The sequence below is a fragment of the Topomyia yanbarensis genome, chromosome 3 (assembly GCF_030247195.1).
Source record: "Topomyia yanbarensis strain Yona2022 chromosome 3, ASM3024719v1, whole genome shotgun sequence".
In the NCBI taxonomy this organism is placed as follows: Eukaryota; Metazoa; Arthropoda; class Insecta; order Diptera; family Culicidae; genus Topomyia; species Topomyia yanbarensis.
This window is the reverse complement of record NC_080672.1, coordinates 18,465,014-18,484,673: the sequence shown is the minus strand read 5'-3', so window position 1 is coordinate 18,484,673 and position 19,660 is coordinate 18,465,014. Positions and strand designations below refer to the sequence as shown.

General features: G+C 37.0%; 1 protein-coding gene across 2 annotated transcripts in view; it reads right to left on the bottom strand.

Annotated features, from left to right (window-relative positions):
• Positions 1 to 19,660, bottom strand: part of LOC131690338 (maltase 2-like) — a 34,970-nt gene that overhangs the window by 4,418 nt on the left and 10,892 nt on the right. The window contains exons 2-4 of one of the 2 annotated variants that reach the window (XM_058976040.1): positions 13,885 to 14,451; positions 13,199 to 13,818; positions 12,972 to 13,141 (exon numbers count right to left, since the gene is read on the bottom strand). The exons of the other annotated variant lie outside the window; for it this stretch is intronic. Of the exons in view, the coding sequence (XP_058832023.1) occupies positions 13,009 to 13,141; positions 13,199 to 13,818; positions 13,885 to 14,451 (1,320 nt within the window). The 3' untranslated portion in view covers positions 12,972 to 13,008. Of the gene's footprint in view, positions 1 to 12,971; positions 13,142 to 13,198; positions 13,819 to 13,884; positions 14,452 to 19,660 lie in introns of those variants that run through there. 2 annotated transcript variants of the gene reach the window in all.

The following is a 19,660-nucleotide window of genomic DNA, read 5'->3' as shown; positions in this document are numbered from 1 at the left end:
ATGAAATTTGCAATTACTTGAAACAAATTGAATTTTTTTAAGGCTGGACCAAATTTTTTATTTATTATTTTATTTAAGTATTAAAATCGTGTTAAAAAGATTGTGTAAAAATTTGGCAGTGGAATTCTTTGCGAGATATTACAATTATAAACATAAAACATGGCAATTTTACACTAAACGCCCAGCGAAAGGCCTGTTATAACTGAAATGTCTCGTAACACTTCGAGTTCCATTCTGAATTTTTCACATAATCTTCTTAATATAGTTATGTAATCAAAATAAATTTGATTTCGGGGGACTTGCTAAATATTTGCTTTTGACATGAGAATACCCCCAAAAAAGTCTTAAATTTGCAGAATGCGAGTCATTCCACGATTTACAACTATAATTTTAGTTCCCTTCAATTTTTTTGCACTCTTTAGCTGAAAATTATAGACACGATTTTTTTACTTTGGCTGAATTTGATTTTTTTTTTCAAGTTATGAGTTTTTGAACTTTATAAAGTACTAGCTAATACCCATCGCACGTTGATGCGACTTTCAACGAAATAGGAGGAAACCATAATTTGTTCCGAAGCGCCTTCTTGTAGGCAGATAATCCCCACCAATAGCACACAAACACGCTCCATAACAAATTCCTACTATGCATAAATTTTTACGGCAATTGGTTAAGCCGTTTGGGAGTCCATAAATCACATACATACAAATATCGACTTTTAATAATATAGTGATTTTTTAAAGTTTTATAAATTTAATAGAATTGGACATTTTTCATTCCCTCATAACTGAGAAACTATTAGATTTCTGGAAAAAAGCATTAAATAATAAAAGCTGCGTTTTCGGAAGATCTCGGCGGATTTTTTTGTAATATTTGTTTTTGTTAAATAATTTATGTATTATGCAAATATTAGTAACAAATTTTTTTCAGGGTGGAGCCAAAAAAATCTTTTTAGCTTTTTCAAATAATTTATAATTATATCGAGAAGATTGTGTACAAATTTCAGAAAGAAATTCGAAGTATTTTACGAGATATTTCAATTACAATAGGCCTATCACTAGGCGTTTGGTGTAAAATTGCCTTGTTTTAAGTTTATAATTGTAATATCTCGCAAAGTATTTTGATATCCACTCCCAAATTTTTGCACAATTATTTTAACATGATTTTTAATATTTAAAGAAAATAATAAGTAAAAAATTGGTCCAACTTTAAAAAATTCAATTTGTTTCAAACAATTGCAAATTTCATAAGTTATATAACAAAAAGAAATTGCTATTTTTTTCAGTAAGCTCACAACTTTTTTATTTAATATTTTTTTCCATATATCGAATCGTTTCCGAGTTATAAGTGATTGAAAAATGTTCAATGTTATAAACTTCAAAATCATATTTAGCCAAAATAAAAAATACGTGTCAATTATTTTAACTAATGAATGCAAGAAAAAAAAAATGGAAGGAATTCAAATTTTGATTGTAAATCAGACGTGGAATGACCCATATATTTTGATCCTATTGATCACCAAAGATCCTCCTTCCTAACTGGGGTATGCCAAAAAATTATGTTAGCATGATGCATTAGAACTGGTAATAGTTACAGGACGCCAGATCAAGAAAATAGAAGTTGAACCATCTACAATTCGTTTGCTAAATCAGAAGATTTTGTGCAAATTTCGACATTCTCTTCGATCGAACATTTTATGGATATTTTTCTACTCATTTCGATTTAGCGTCATCTACACCTTTTAAACGTGTAGCTTAGAACACCTTGCGTTTTCCAGCACCGTCAAGGATTGTCATATTCGGTTAGCGCATAAATACTGAGAACTCTAGAATATCCATTGTTGCAACGAGAGTAAATTGTAATTTGTAAATAAAAATAAATAATAAAAATCAAATTAAACATCAATAATTCGTTGATGTACTATAGCCTTTCTTGTGACAAAGAACATGGATTGTCTTAGATTTGGCTTTGTTTTCATTAAGAACTTTTCAAAATTTCGTTTAGTTTCTAGTGACAATATGAAGTAATTAGAACTAAAAGCTTTATGCAGGGGCGGGTAAAGCGTAGTTGGTAAATTGATTACCTTTTACGCAGCTCATCACGGTTCGTTCATCAATCCCGCACATGTAGGGTTAGAAATTTTTCTAAAGAAATTTTCTAACCCAAAAAGAGGCGAATAACCATAAGGTTAAAACCTGTATAATCGAAATAAAAAAGCTTTATACAATAATTTTTTAAGCCCCTCCCGAAATAAACTCCTGGCTACGGGCCTGCAACGAAGGCCGTGTAAAAGTGCACCAGTCACGGTTGGCATTAAGAGCCTCATCGCTACCGAACAGAAACAGTCGCCCTGCGAAAAATTCACAGCTATCATAAATCGAGCGGGCCTAAATTGTGACCCAAAATAAACCACAAACCAACAAGTTGTTTGCAGGACCAGCCAATTATAAAGTATTATTATTATAAATGAAATTTTCCATTGCCTTACAACCTCCCTCCCCCTTTCCACCCGGCTTGAATAACTATCAATCTTGATGATGCTGTGCGGCGGGGGCACTAGTTTTTATTATGGTGGAAAATTTAGGTTTGCGCGTTTTTCCCAAAAGTTTTTTAGCTGTGCTGTTTTCAAGGAAGTTGTAGTTGAATTCAAAATAAAATAGTTTATTTCTATTGTCAGAGATGGACCTTCCAACGAAAACTAGTTTGGCTCGCTTGGAATCGAATTGTATGGACCAACCACTGCTTTCACAAAATCTGTTATTTTCAGTAATTGAACATTCTACATTTTTGTAAATTGAATCATTACACTAACCTGTCTACAAATCACACAAATAACTTTTTTATTTTGTGCCATTCTACTTGAAAGCGACGATATTGTTCACAAGTGGCTCACTTACCATCCAACGCTCTTGACAAGCCACTTTCTGATGCTTGTAATAAAATTTCAATTCGATTCTTTGTCGATAAATTGATGGCCCTGAAAAGGGCCTGTTGTTTGGACAGTGTTCGGAATTTACTTGAAGCTGGTGTATATGGTAACAGTTTTGGTGCCATCTGAGACGGCATGCTTGGCCAACTCTTCTGACAGCAGCAAACGGACGGCGGTTTGAATTTTGCGGGAAATGCTGCAAACGAACTGCTGCATGCTGATGCTGCAAACGAACTGATCGTGAACAACAGCATGCTGAGCTTTTATACCTGACTACAGCACAATGTAAGCTCGTCCTTTTTGTGTTGTCCTCAATATGTGCTCGTCGTAGCTCCACCCCTTGGTTGGTCGACCACATATTTTTGATAAAGAACAAAATTGAAATTGTGTTTCCACTACGGAGATTATCGAACACTCAGGGTAAAGAGAGTAATGTAATACGGCACCTTGGCAAAATGTTTGAGAATTGAAACCTTTTTTGAATGCGCCTAGTAAAAATGTTTTCCACTTCACTCCAGTTTGTTTCTGACCATATTTGCAATTTGCGTACTGAAATAAATCATAATTTAGGGTTTAACCCAAATAGCTCTCCAAGGAGAAACAGTCCATGAAATAGAAAATGCAAACTTATTCTTTGAAATGATTTTGGTGGCCCTGAAAAGGGCCTTTTTTATAATGATACAAGTGAGTTCTACCTTTTCAACTTCCAAATCCATACAAAGTGCGTCCCTGCCGCTTCAGAGTATAGACGACATTCATTGCGGTTTTGCGCTTGGCGTGTTCAGTGTAGGTCACGGCATCTCGGATGACATTTTCCTGCACACCATCAGCATTCGTAGATTAAATCGGAGATGCATTTTACACCACCACGACAAGCCAGACGCCGAATGGCGGATTTTGTGATTCCCTGGATTTTATCACGAAGAACCTTGCGATGACGCTTGATACGGGAACGCAAACATGATACCGCTCATTGTACCGTCCGGACGAACATGTTGCTCGTGTGGTAAGCGAGCACCTACTGATACAAAACAAGCTCGCGTGACCTGTATATATAATATTCCCGTATGTAATGAAACGCTTACATGCCCCTTTTTGACGGCTCTGCGTGGGATATGCTGACAAATTGCGCATTTTCCTCGCTGTTTCCGAAGGATTTTTTAAAAATCCTAGTTTTGGTTTATTTATAGTAGTCGCACTAATTACGAAATTTAATACGAAATACGTGCACAAATTTCCGATCAGATAGTGCAAAAATATTGCAATTTCGTCCAGTAGAACGGAAGATACTCGCATTTCAAACCTGGGAAAATTTCTCAACTGAAATTTTTGAAACGGGACCCCATATTGAAACGTTAGAAGTATTCTACTTCAAAAATACATCATTTACTTCAACTCTAAATCGGACCCCAAAACGTTATTTTTCACCTCGAATTGAACATATGTATTAAAAAAAAGAACCACAATCTATTCAAAACCTCCGTTAGAAACAGTAAATTGTAATATTTTGTGTTGTGATCATCATTTCCGCAACATGTCCTTATTACCCCTATCATATGTCCGTTTCACTCGCAGTCTGGAAAAAGTGCAGATATTTCATCGTTTACTAATTCTTTAAAAAATGATACCTATTGATTTTTGTAATATGATTCCTCTGGGGACTCGAAAGCCATCATATGGAGCTACATGTTGACATAAAAATGCTCTTACTATGTTATATTTCAGTATTTCCTTAATATGTCCGTCTTACCCCCAGTTCCCCTATAAGTAAAACATAAGCGCACTTGTATCGGTCAAGTTCGTAGAAATGATCCTAGTTGCCATAGTCACGTCTTTATTAGAATTGCTGAATATTCTTTACAAAGAACGAACACCAACTCAGGATCAGTGCGCGAAGCATTGCAAGCTTTAATATGTCTATGGTCGCTGTTGATTGACGCTGAATGCGTAAGGAACTGAGCAATGTTTTGAATAAATGCGATTCTGATGTATGTGAAAAACCGAAGATATGGAGGTCGCAATTACTTTTCCCAAGTAACAATTGAAGTTTTATAGCATGCTACAAGTGCAATCTAAGTTTTATCGGTGGCTATAAAACTACCATAAAACAGGGCTTAGAGGAACTAATTGATTTCAGAAAGATCCGGAAGCTGGCCACATTAGCTAAAACTCGCACATGGTTTTCCAAGTAATAGTAGATCAATAACATGTAAAACAGGTCTCGACTTTTCAGGATCTTACCAACTGGTATCCCGCAGGATCTTACCAACTAGGTTCGTAGGAAATTGGGGGCCTGGCACTACAACATTTTTTATTCGACCAAACAACGTGCTTGATGTCTTGCTAATAGAAATATATCCAGTGAGTCCTATACGATTAAGTTGAAAGTCGAACTTTTAGTGATTGGACATGAACCTGAAGGTCACGCGAATGAAATTCCAACTTATTTCCAACTATTTGAACTCTGATTTCGCTACTACCTTAAGGACAATGCGCAATGGTCCGAATCCAGAATTTGGAATGACAAAAATATTTGCAAGTAACCTACTGGTTGTAAAGCTTTTATGTTTTGACACAAATAATCTGTATCTGCAAGTTCAATATTACGATGTTCAACTGCAACCAGAATACTAGATACTCATTCAACTTGGTACCATTCATGGTCTTTGAGACATCGCTAGAGCCTTGTTCAGTTCTGATCTTCTATCAGAACGCATCGATTCACCCTCAAAGTGAGTCAGCATCCATGCAAAATCTAGAACGCTACGGGGAGACATTCGATTTTCGACTACAAATAATTCATTTCATTGGGGTTTTGACGTAAGCGCCATTTCCTGTTTAAGACTTTTTTGGTGGTATCCAACGGGGAAAATAGATCGAAATTGTGAGTTAAACGAATGCAATTATGTGAAAAAAAATCACTTCTGCAACCCTTGGAACTTCGGCCCAATGCACAAACCATTTTGGTGTTAATTAAAAAAATGCTCTTTTGAAGAAACCTATTGGATAAATTCAGTAAGCGTCTCTTTGTAGAATCTGCAACAAGTTGAAGTGGGATCTGTCTGTCCCATGATCATTGTGTTAGCAGGACAGGAATTAAAATTTCATGATCGAAAAAGATGAGTTAATCATGTAGTTCACCGACGACATGTCGCGCTCTTCAAAGGAAAGGAATTTATACTTCGAATTTCCATTGCACATTCTATTGGCAGTTTCATAGAGAGCTCATCGATGTCTCTCTCAATACACCGCCGACAAACCTACGCCAATAATCGCATGGACATCGCTTTTCTCATTATTCAACCAATGGAATTTAAGGAACTGAAATAAAATTATATCCTACGATCTTATGAGACAGCTTTGTTTCTGTTTTATTATACTGAGTTTAAAAATATAAATAACAATTCAATAATATTTCGATAATGCATATTAATGAGAAGTTTCTAATTTGCGTAGTGAGAGGCTTTTGATTCGCAAGAGCCAATAACGGGATTTCGATTACGTTTTATCACCAGCAAACCAGAGCTTCTTGAGCCTCTGCTTGTTTCTCGAGCCAGTCGTTTGGGCGACATAAGACAACTGCTTGCCAAGGCGGTGCCAGTAACTGATGAGATTATTTCGAAACGCGAAACCTATCCCTATTTAAATAAGTTGAGTATTGTGCCCTTTATACACAAATTTTGAATAATCCAAAGTTACTCTTTGGAGCGGATCTATCCATTATCCCAATATATGTTTCATCTTCTTCGACAGCGTACTGTCTAGTAATACTATTTCGGATTGAAATCGTTTTGAATTGTCTAATAAATTCATCAGTCCAACTATAATGAAAGGAAAATAAATTTCAGTAGACTCAAAACGTGTTGAAAGTACACATTATTAGAAATTGTTGTCAAGAATCTTTTACTGGGAGGAGACGAAGACCATCGCTATATTCAGAACGAAATTAATTTGACAAATCCAGCTGAGCAGATTAGTGTTAGTGTTAAGGAATACTATGTAAAATTAACCAATCTTGAGTTCGAATAAGTGCATCGATTATTAGGGAAAATCAATTGTGATGAATTTCCAAAATATTTTCGAAGAATTCTGGTAAAATAATAAAATAAATTCAGTGTGGCCACTTTTGCTTGAGGCCAGATCTGTAGATTAGTATAATCCACCAAAATTCTGAAAAATAGTAATAATAACATGTGCGTTTAGAATTTTCATATTTGCTCCTAAATGCTGCAGTGATATCCTACATTGGAATTAGTTTTACTTTTTCGTGTTAGGAAAGAACTGAGGTGTTTTTCAGTAACTTTTCTTAGTTAATGCGGTACCGTTCCACAAAGACGAATTTCGCGCCGACTTGTACAAATGTTGGCAGCACCCTCTCAGATTTTAATGAAACTTTCTGTTCATGAAAACTTCGCCAAAAAAACGCCACTTTTTATATTTTGTTTTTCCAAAATTGATCTAGATTTTTACCAATTTTTTCAAATGGCTATACTATAGTCTAATTCACAAATCCTACAAAAAATGTTGTAGGAGTGATTTTGACAAAATTAGTCAAATTAAAAATATTGAAAAAATCCTAATCGTCTCCTACACTAAAAAAAAGCGATTTTAAAAATTTAAAGTCGATTTACAAAAAAGCCCATCTTTGATTTTGATGAATTTTTTTTCTAAGATAGGTAATTTTGTTCCTTCCTACCGTCAAAAATTCAAGTTGGGCACTTTCAAGGAAAAAAAGTTATTTAAAAAATATTTTTCCTTGGCCAAATTGATTTTTAGTGTATTTTTATAGAAAACTAAACCAATAAAAGTCATAGTAATCTCAGAATCCAATTTCCCAACTGCTAGTTGCCTGATACATGCAAAAAGTATCAATAACGAATTTTGTATTCGTTTGGCATATTACCCTGGTTACTTGTACCTTACCTGCATCAATGCTTATTTTACCGAATACCAGTACTATAAAACTAAGGCCTTAGAACAGTCTAGTAACATCAATTGTGAAGAGCAGTTCTAGTAAAATTATCATTAGGGATCAATTATATAAATCAAAGTTAAACAGTATCAAGTGCTTTTCAAAGATAAACAATCCGAAGTGTAATCGTAATAATTTACATCCGAAAGTAGCCATCTTGGATTTCAACATGGCGTCAGACATAAATTTCTGGCACCTACTTGTCAAGATCATTCCAAAAATACTCCGCCATTCTAGATTCGAGGCTGTGAACTCTGGACTTTAGATTCTGTACACCGGGTTTTGGCCTCGATATTCTGTGCTATGGACTCTGAACTATGGTCTCTAGGGTCTTGATTCTGACCTCTAGAATCCGAACTCTAGACTGTAGACTCTGAAGTCTGGACTCTGAACTCTTGAATCTGAACTTGGGACTCTGGATTGTAGATTCTTGGCTCTCCCCTCGGAACTCTGGATTCTGTGTTCTGGTCTCTGGACTATGGACACTAAACTTTAGATTCTGGACTCTTCACTCTCATGGTCCATCGGATGATGGACTCTTGGCGCTGGCCTCGACTTTCTGTACTATGCACTCTGGATTCTGAACGATGGGCTCTGGTATCTGGGGTCTTGATCCTTCACTCTGGAAGTTGAACTTTAGGCTCTGCACTCGGGTCTCTGGATTCTGGACTGTGGGCTCTCTCCTCGGAACTCTGGATTCTGGTTTCTGGGCTCTGTGCACTGGACTCTGGGCTCTGAACTTGGGACACTGGGCTCAGTATTTTGGGATGAGGTCTCTAGTCTCTGGACTCTGAACTCTTGTCACAGGATTCTCGGCTCTGGACTCTAAGCTCTAGATTCTGGACTTTGAACTCTGGATGCTGCACTCTTCATGCTGTGTTCTGGAATCTGGACTCTCGCCTCGAGATTCTGTGTTATGGACTCTGGATTCTGGCCCCTGGGTTCTGGGCTCTGTGCTCTGAAGTCTGATTTCTTCCCTCAGTATTTTGGGTGAATTACTTTGAGCTCTGGATTCTGGTCTCAAAGCTCTGGACTCTGACCACAGTAATTTAGGTTGAGGACTCTGGGCTCTGGACCCAGAATTCCCAACTCTGTTCTCTGCACTCTGGACTCTGCAATCTCTGGATTCTAAGCTCTCGCCTCGGGATTCTGTGCTGTGGACTCTAGACTGTAGACTGTGGTCGCTGAGCTATGGGCTCTGGGTTTTTATTGTGGACTTTGGACTCTGAACTATGGACTCTGGACTTTAAATTCTGGACTATGCACTCTGCGCTCGGGACTCTGGATTCTGGACCCCGGACTCTGGGCTCTCTCCTCGGGACTCTGGGTTCTGGTCGCTGGGCTATGGAATTTAAACTCTGGATTATCGAATCTGAGCTCTGGGTTCTGGACTCCGAGCTCTCGAATCTGGACTCTTAACTCTGGTCTCACTATTTTAGGGTAGGGGCTCTGAACTGTGGGCTCAGGGCTCTGGATTATGAGCTGAGGATTCTAGGCTCAATATTTTGGGATAAGAATTCTAGACTCTGCTTTCTGGTTTCTGGGCTCTGGACTCTAGGTTTTGGACTCTGGGCTCTGGCATCTGAGCTCTGAATTCTGGGCTCTGAACTCTACGCTCGGGACTCTGAACTCTACACTCGGAACTCTGGATTCTGGACTCTGAGCTCTGTCTTCGGAACTCTGGGTTCTGATCGCTGCGCTATGGACTCTGCGTTCTCGACACTGAATTCTGGATTCTGGACTCTAGAATCGCCTCTGTATTTTGGGTTAAGGACTCGCGACTCTGGACTCTGGTCTCTCTCTTCGGGACTGTGGGCTATGGAATTTGGAGTCTGGATCCTCTCCTCGGTATCCTCTGGGCTATAACCCTGAATAAAAATACGCTGAAAAAAATTTGGCTTGGACTCAAAAAAGATTTTCTCAAATAACTTTTTTTCCTTGATATTTTGACGGTAGGTTGGGAGCATTACCTATCTTGGAACAAAATTTCACCCAAATCAAAGATGGGGTTTCTTTGTAAACCGACTTTAAATTTTTAAAATCGATTTTTTTCAGTGTAGGAATCCATGAACAATTTTTTCAATATTTTTATTGCAAAATTTGATTAATTTTGTAAAAATCACTCCTACAACATTTTTTTGTAAGATTTTTCATTTTTATCCTATAACCATTTGAAAAAATTGGTGAAAAACTTTCACCCTTTTCAAAAGACAGTCTAGATCATTTTTGGAAAAACAAAGTATGCAAAGTGACTTTTTATGACTAAGCCTTCATGTACAGAAAGTTTCATTAAAATCTGAGTGGGTGCTGCCAACTCTGAATACGATTTAGCGCAAAATTCGTCCATAAGAAAATAATTATTAATTTGTCTTTGGACCAAGAATCGCGTTTTCTGTTTTCACCAGAATTATAAGGTTATGAAACTACATAATTATGAACAAGATCTTCTATTGTAAAGCTCACGTCTTTATTAGAGTTGCACATTAAACTTTATATACAAAAGAACGAACACCGGCCAGTGGAAGGAACAGTAATTTTTTATCAATGCACAAAAGACAGAAACATGCAAACATTGCTATGCATAACGTCGTTGTTAACACACACTAAATGCGAAAATTGCTGCATAATACTAATATATTTGCGAAAAACCGAAAATGTACAGGTTCCAGCTCTAAAAAATAATTGACTCTAGAAAGATCCTGAATCCCATATACTTATGATTTCAAAAAAAATGTAGATCAACGACAGAAACGGCAGATCCTGGCTTGTCAAGATATCAGGAATGAAGATGTTGGGTGGCCTACGTATGACTCACAAGGAATCTTCTTAGTTACCTGATGTATCCTCTTCAAGCACATTTAGAGTTGAACCAGGCTTCCAGTAATTAAATACGAAACTTCAGCGTTCATTCTTTCCACTACTACAAGCTGAAACTGGGTTTGGGTCACGCTTCCTTGAAAACTTGCCTCTATTCCTTCCCCTGTGACAAAGACCACCCCATCATTTGCAATTTGTACGAACGTGGGAGAGTCAGCAAGTTATCAATGCTATTCACGAAGAATTTGTAGAAAACAACAGTAGCCGATTAGTGAAGTTCCCATAGCGTTATGAGAAAAGGTTGTCTGACAACAAATTGTACGAATAGTTTTGGATTGGAATAATCTGTTGAGTTCATCGATTCAGTTATACTACCATTCAGAAATTAAATAAGGTTCAGTGTAGGGCCCGATCATATTTTGGTGATTTTTAGCGCTGAGGAAATTATCCACCATGGCATAAAACAGGTCGCAACAGCATTCCCCATTTTTCTTTATGCGAGAAACCTTTCATCATCCAGGAATTGGCATTGGAATGTACTGCCGCTATGCGCATAACTGTCCCACGTGCTATGGGATTCCCTATACACATGGGAAAATCATGCGTACTCCAGATGGACAAGTCCCTTTTCGAATTCTTTAATATAAATATTGTAGAGAGAAAACCAATCAAATACTTCTGGACTATTACTCGAAATGCATGTCTATTGCTGCTCAAATGCTACTAAAATCTACTGATTCCGGTTCGATTGGTTTCGGAATCCAATCTAGCAAAGTATGCTTGATTATCTATTTGATGACAGAGTTAAGGAACACCATGAAAAGTGAAAATGACAATTCCGTAGATTCCACGAATCAATCCGTAGAAAAAATAAAAATCTGTAGATATACGGGAAAATCCGTAAGGTTGGCCACCCTGGCAGATGGCGCCGAAGCGGATACTCACCAATAGCGTTTCTAAATCTGGATTCCTATTCGTGTGAAGTTAGTGTTTAACATATTTGCTTCGCCTCCATTCCTACTTCGAGGTTCATTTTCGTCATTGTGGTTTCTTCTGTATTCTTCCCGATCAGAATGAAATAACAAGATTATAACAGAGTACAATTTTTATAACATATTTTGTTGTAAATTGGGTTTCGTTAGTAGTTAAATTAATAGAAATTTATAACAAGTAACAATGCGAGATATATTTTTGAAATATTTCTGTGTGTCTGATCGGGTTTCTAACCTATATACTGAAGCAGGAATTCTTCCGGCAAAGTACAGTCTTTTTTGTTCTACGTTCATACACCGTTGTAACGGCATTTAATTAGCAAGGGACTGGAAGGTGAAGTATATTTTTCAATATTAAGAGCCATAGTACTCAAGGGAGAGCAAGGAGTTGAAGGAAGTTTAGAAAAGCGTGGAATAGCGTCATATGAGCAAGCTTAGAATTTCTCGGCGACTTGACCTTTTGTCTGCTACCGCAGGAGTCAGGATCTTTTGGCATTAGAAATGCGAATCTCCTGAGTCTACGGTATATCAGGACAAAAATATACTTCACCCTCCAGCCCCTTACTACGTTAACAAAAAATTGGAAAAAAGTTCATACACCGTTTGATGTTTTTAATCGAATTTTGATAGTTATTTGCCCAAATGAATTATATACTACGAGAACTACCTGCAAAGAACTGAATCCAACGATTTGCGAAGAGATTAACGTCCACTCTGAAAATCGTTCGACACAGCCAGGGAAAAGCTCGCTGGATGCGACACAATTGGTTTTGTCCAAAGAAAGATAATAGACTGTTATGAATCTACTAGTGGACCACAGCCACAAAAAAAAATACCAACGAAAAAGTCCAGGCTCAATTTACAGAAATTTTAAATCACAATTGTACCAAACTCATTACGCATCACGATAGGGTATTAAACCATATTTAAGCTTAGTTTAATCCTTTTGGTTGTGCAGAGGCATGATGTTAAAGTATGTAGGAATAATTTTCAGAAAACCTGTACTATGTTTATCCATAAATATCATCTGGTTTAAGTTTACATAAAAATGTCGAAAAGTTACTTTACTTCACGGAGGTACAAATCTTGTTGCATTTAGTAGAGTACGAAAAAAAGGCATATTTCGGGAATTTTTCTCGACGCAATAAAGATATGAATCGAGATCTTGTTAAATGAGTTTTATAACATAAGTAATGAATCACAGAAAAATATTTTTTTCGAGTAATACAACTCGCTTCAGGACAATATTTAAAAAAATACTCTATTGTTTCATTTGTCTATTATATTATCACTCCATTTCCTTAATTAAATAAAAATGTTTTTATAATTGCAATCAAGACTAGTAGCTTGCTAAGAATTAAAGTTGCTGCAGTGCTCCTTAGAACCAACCCCTCGTACGGTAGTAGTAACAAACTGTCCGCTTTGACGGAATCCCTGCAGAAAAAGATATTAATTTTTTTTTTTTAATTATTTTCAATACTGAATCCATACCCCTCGGATCGTCCAGATGAAACGCTAACTACTTCGACGTATAGCTTATCCACAGGCTCAATCTCAAACTTCTTGAACACATTTTGTACATTCACTGTAGCGTCCTTATTGGCGATATTAACCAGAGTTACATAAACTCTAGACTTGTGTAAAACCGGCCCCGAACGTAAAATAGCGAACACGCTCTCCCCTAGCGTGTCCGTTCCATATGAAACTGTATGGAATTCGTCCTTATCGCGTAGTTCCATTAGCCGTTTGAAAATCGTAAGGTGACTCTTGTCAGTATTCAGTTCAGTATCCACATTGACTGTGGTATATATTGGATGTATCGGTAGCCATGTGGAGGTTCCCGTCGTGAAACCTGCCATCGATGTGCTGTTCCAATGGAAGGGAGTACGAGCCGGATCTCTGGTGTACTTTTGATAATCAGTTGGAGAAGTCTGGCAAGCGGCTGGGTCTTTAGTGTCCGCCCACGTCAGTTCGTAGTCAGTCATGCCGATTTCCTCACCCTGGTAGGTAACCGATACTCCTGGCAGAGATAATTCGACCATTTCCATCAGATCTGCCATGTGCTCTCCTCCCATTCGAGAGGCTACGCGTCGTTTGTCGTGATTCCCGAGCTAAGAAATAAGGAAATTTTGTAGCTATCTTGCGAAATAAGCTCTTCAGATATGAATCGTACTTACAACCCAGTTCGGAACGTGTCCAGAAGGTACGGTTTTTATCCACGAATCAATAACGGTTTTGAAGTCGGCTGCCTTGGAGTTTTGATCCAAACGCATTATAAGTTGGAAATTGAACGGCATCTGCGATCCCTGGCGTTTGTTCTGATCTTGAAAATAGGTACTAACAATGTCTAGGCTTGACCATGCCTCCGTCATCAGAACTCGCGTGTCTCCTCCTTTTTGCTTCTTGTAATTGTCCAACAATTCGCGCCACTGGTAAACCATGTCAACCGTTTCTGGCAAATCTTGCGTGTAGATATGGTTCAGATATTCCGGTCGTAGTGGATCGTCTGAATTCCCAGACGGAGGTTCATTGGGAAAGTTTTCATCTTCAAACATCCATGGCACTGCATCTACACGAAAGCCGTCAACTCCCTGGTCTAGCCAAAAAGTGAGCACGTTCTTCATTTCGGTAACAACGGTGGGGTTACGATAGTTGAGATCCGGTTGTTTGTAGTGGAACTGGTGCAAATAGTACTGTTTCCGCTTGTCGCTCCATTTCCAGGCGCTTCCGCGAAAAGCTTCTACCTGAAATAGCCAATTCGATCGATTAAAATAATTACGAATTTTTCGATTTGTTACTAAAACATAAACTAGGCACAGAAATTGTTCGTACAGAGAATAGATAAAGAAATATCAAAATGCTAGCAAAGTACATGAATTTTTCGAATATGAATCCAAAGTTCATCTTTGTTTGTTCTGTTAACTTTCGTCTACAAATAAAGCACTGCATATTTAATCAATTTCCTTGTATGAAACTTTGTTGCAGAACACAAAACAGGCGCCAAAATATCCTCCGTACAGATTCCGTTCAAATCCAAAACACTGAAATCAGTATCGTGTATGATTTCCCTTCGCCGCAAGGACACATTACACATTCTGTTTTTCATCGGTAGGTCCAACTGCGCGTTCTCTGCTGTGATATGACATCCAAAATGAAAAACATTCATAGTGGTTCACCTATCCCCACTTCAACGACAAAACTTTGATTATTTTTGAAAGCGTCAACAAACGTTTGACGCTATTGCAAATTCGTGTGAGGTTAGGTTACCGAAAGAGCTAACAAGAAAAATAATATAGGCGTAAAAAGCATCAGGACACGGAAAACCGATTCATCACAATTTAAACTAAAAAATCAGTTGAGTTTTTGGTTTCGTCTCAGGCCCGTAGCCAGGATTTTGTTTCGGGAGGGGCTTAAAAATTATTGCATAAATGTATTAATTCTGATGACTTGAAACAATCACTGGAAACTGAACGTAATTATGAAAAGTTCTTAGTGAAAACAATTCCAAAAATAAGACAATAGACACTAAAAACTCTAATAATATGTTGCCTGTTACAAGAAAGGCTATAGTGCATCGACGAATTAAATTTGATTATTTTTGATTTACAAGTTAGAAATTTCTCTAGTTACAAAAATGAATAGTCAAGAGCTCAAAGTATTAAGGGCTGCTTGAAAATGCTACACATTCGATACACCTTTACAATTTGTAGAAGACGCTAAATTGGAATGAGTAGAAAAATATCCAAAAACCCGTCTCATGAAACTTTACACGCATTTGCTAATCAGAAGAACGAAACCAACGTCAAGGTTGTCCCCATGAATAGGAATATATCAGTGTGAAATCAAAGTTTACCGTTGCAAAGAATGTCCGAACAAAGTGAATGTCGAAATTTGCTTCAAATCTTCTGATAAGGCAGGCGATTTGTAGATGCAGAAAATAGGTTAAACTCCTATTTTCATGATCAGGTTTCTTTCTACTATTACTAGCTCTTTGACTTCATCCGAAGTTTGCGTTAACTCGACTTTATGAAATTTTCAATTTAAATGATACTGATCATGTCGTAATCAAAACAATCCTGAAAAAAAACATGTTTTTTTCATTTGACTCTCATAGGTAATGGGTTAAAGACTATCTTCGACAACATTATCAGGCAACTCAGAATAACTATCTTTTTATCTATTTAAGTTGATTCTTTTTAGGTACTTTTTATATCATTGTACTTATGAATTAAAAATATCGTAGACTGATTTTCCTAGATCCCTAAAACTATAGTAAAAGTCAAAATGTAAAGTGAGTGCAAAAACTACTGATTTCACTACAAAGCAAGAATGCCTTAGCTCTATTGACTTTTGATAATCTTGCAAAACCGTTGTAACTTGAGAAGATTACCTAGATTAAGTAAATATTATATTTGAACATTTTGGTTTTATTTATTTATTTGAAGGTTTTATTTCGGAATTCGTGGGGTTTTGGACAATGTCAAATATATATTTCAATGATTTAATCTACTAATGGAAACTACCCAGAATTTAATCTACTGAGCGAAACTGCTCAGAATCTATTCACAAATCGAAAGAAAATTACTTAGCACTGATTACTCAATGCTTCTAATTTACATAAAATTTGGTAAATATAACATTGATGACACCACCAAAATAACTAGAGACTATACACATAGATAATAATTTCAGCATCACTTGCTTCCGACACATGGAAGAGAACACATCGCACTTGCACCTAATTTGCCGAGGCTTTCTTTTAGAGTTGTCTGTTTTAAATTACAGCAAATTATCCGTTTCCTGTAAAACTTTTGCAAAACTCTTTGCCAATTCATTAAACAAATATGAACACTAATCTGTTTAGTAATAGGTTTGTTTGTGAATAAAAATAATTAGCTCTTGATTTTTTTCAATCATCATCAAGATTGGAAGAGATGTATGATTTCTTGAAGAAAGTTGTAATGTTTGTCTGATTACATGTTTGTTTTATCACTATTTGGGAAAAAGTTTCAATTAAAGTTGTTGCACCTAACGCAACGAAGACGAAATGAGAAGATCAGAGCGCAATTCGGAAAGAACTCGTGTTGAGTGTATAGTAAAGATAGAAGAGTGATCTTGAGTCGATTTAGATTGGTTGATTTTTTCCTCTCTTTGCTCTCTTATTTAAGATTATCTCTCTCATTTTATTCCATGACGAGCAAAAACGGAACGAAAGACTATCACATACTTAAGACATGAAATCGAAACTGTTATCCCAACTTATTGACTTATAGATCAGTCCCAACATTTTAGTCCCTCTTCGTGATTGCCTATTATTTTACCACTTTTTGCCCGGTCCACTTTTAAAAGAATTTTTTTTGCACGTTTGTCGAAGATATCACGGATTTACGGATTAACAGTGTATTAGTACGGAACGAATTACTCGTAACAATGAAATGAAGCGTTAATAAAAATGGTATTGCGTTAAAATGACGCGAAATGAAAATTCTATTCTCGGCTCAATCGTTCTCAGATAAATTGAAATACTTTTTGTGTAGCGCAGAGTAGTGTACAGAGAACAGAGTGTACAGTGTGCACTGACCTAATACAGAAATTCAAAATTGTGTGCAATTCAAAAACTTATCATTTAAAAATAACAAACTGGGTCGTGGGTCTTTTATATATTTCCTTATGTAAACAATAAAAATAATATAACGAGTTTATGTGGTTGTCCTACAGATCTCGCGCAAGCGCTTAGCCATTGCACGTGGAAACCTGTTTACGAGGCGAGGAAATATTTTTTTCCTCACCAACTATGTCTTGGGGGGGGAGTAGTTCATTTCTATCTCGCTATTGTACATTTCCGTGTCATCATCGTAGTTGCTGCCTTTATGTTCGCGAATATCTTCCTTGCTTTTCGCCCTCAATAATTGCCCTTCCAAATAGATTCCATTTCTCCCAAATGTGACATTAATCTGCGAGTAAGCGGTATCCGATCTTGTAGCGGAACATTCATTTTCTCATAGTCCATATACAGAAGGATCTTAATTATAGCATTGTCACACACAACCTTGTGCTTTAAGTTGTGCGAAATGAATGGTTTCGTCTGCACTAATTTGTTGAGCGCTAAATGCCTGCCATGGTAGAACTGGATAGAGCCGGTTTCCGAAAGTCTAATCTCTATTTACACCTTCAGGATGCGAATGATCAATAATTTTATAATCACCGCATTTGGCTGGAGCACCAATTCTTGCTTCTGCTAATCACTAATCTCGACAGATTATTACAGCTACAATTAAAGTAACAGTCTCTTGTATTCTTCAGACAAGGCACACAATATAAAAGTTACTTTTTTGTTGTTCGCTTCGCACTGGCTCGAGCAAAAGCATAAAGCACACTGAATTTCGTGACCATTGCCTTCGGTGGTTAGAAATAGCCTTCTTTAACTTTTTCTCAATAATTTGTTCAAACCAAATAAGCAACAAGTTTTGTTAAAAGTCACCGGTTTTTTAAATTTATTTTTGAAAAATTTCGGGGGGGGCTTTAGCCCCCTAGCCCCCCCTCTGGCTACGTGCCTGTAATTCGTCTAGTTAATATTTGGGCGAACTAAGTTTTTGGTTGAAAACAATAATCAAACTCTGTTGGTTTGATGCTGTCAGTTTCAGTCTGGACACGAACGTTTCAGCCTAGCACAATTTGAAAAGCCTACCCGAGCTAAAGCTTGAAACGCTTGTCTCGGCTTGTAACGCTTGTTTTAGTCTAGACACAATTGCATATGCCGTTACACTAGCATTTCAGCCAAGACTCAAACGACTGGAATTCAACTAATTTAATTGTTGAATTGAATTGCGTTATAATAAAATACAACACAGGATTTTTTAAACGTTTTATTTCGATGAAGGTATGGAATTAAATTGTTGAAATATTCCGGGGGCTGAAATTGACACGTAAATATGATATAGAGTTATGTTTCCCATAATGTTATCTTTTTATGAACTGCACTCTTAAAAGAAACGAAATAGCCGTAGTAAAGTATTTAAGGATTGTTGAGAATTGATTGATGATTTCAATTTCAGATTAAAGGTATAATTTTTATTTTTTTTCTATTTAGTCAGCCAACACTACAAAAAAACTTCATACTTATTGCACATCTAGTTTGGAATCTCAAAAGATGAAAAATAATTATCATATTGCATAGTACAAAAAAAATTTATTCTTGGAATTTTCTATATAATCTGCTACATCCGAAATAGAATGATTTTGATAATTTTCGACAATACTTTTATACTGAAAGATACATGCATTGAAAAAAATCAATCGAAATCATTAATTTATTGAAATGTTTTTAAAGAAAAACTAGGTAACACCAAAATGAGGGCTGCTGCAAGCCTGAGCGTCTGATCTCCAGGAGGAACGGCTCAAAAGAGCGTCTGTTCCCCATGTTATGGGCGGCTGATCATCTTCCGAGTGCCAGTAAAGGACTCTAAGCTCAACTGTGCACTATGCTCCTCCGCAGGCTTGTTATTTGCTCACACAATGTGCCACAAAGAGCGAAATACACCGATGCAAAATAGAGCAGCACAAAAACACTGCGATGTGCAGAACGACCGCACAAAGAGTAACTTGAAAACGAAAAAGAGAAAGATCTGTTCACCAAGAGCAGCACAATTTCGTTCAAAGAGTCACCTTGAAGAACCACTTTTTTGTGCCTCCCCTCACTGGCAAACAGGTAGGAAGGCGAATCAAACTACAATTCAGATGAAGTTTGATCGGAAGAACGTTTTTAAAATGTTTCTTGGTTACCTTATCTGCTTCTGTGCGCGTGAGACCAAGATTCACACAAAAGAGCCGCTTTATTTCTACTCTTTGAGGTGTGCAGCCATGGAGTAAAATGCACGTATGGGAGCAGCACACATCGCAGTGAAGAGGTTTATTGTGAAAGAGAAGAGCGGTGGTTCGCATGAAAAGTGCAAA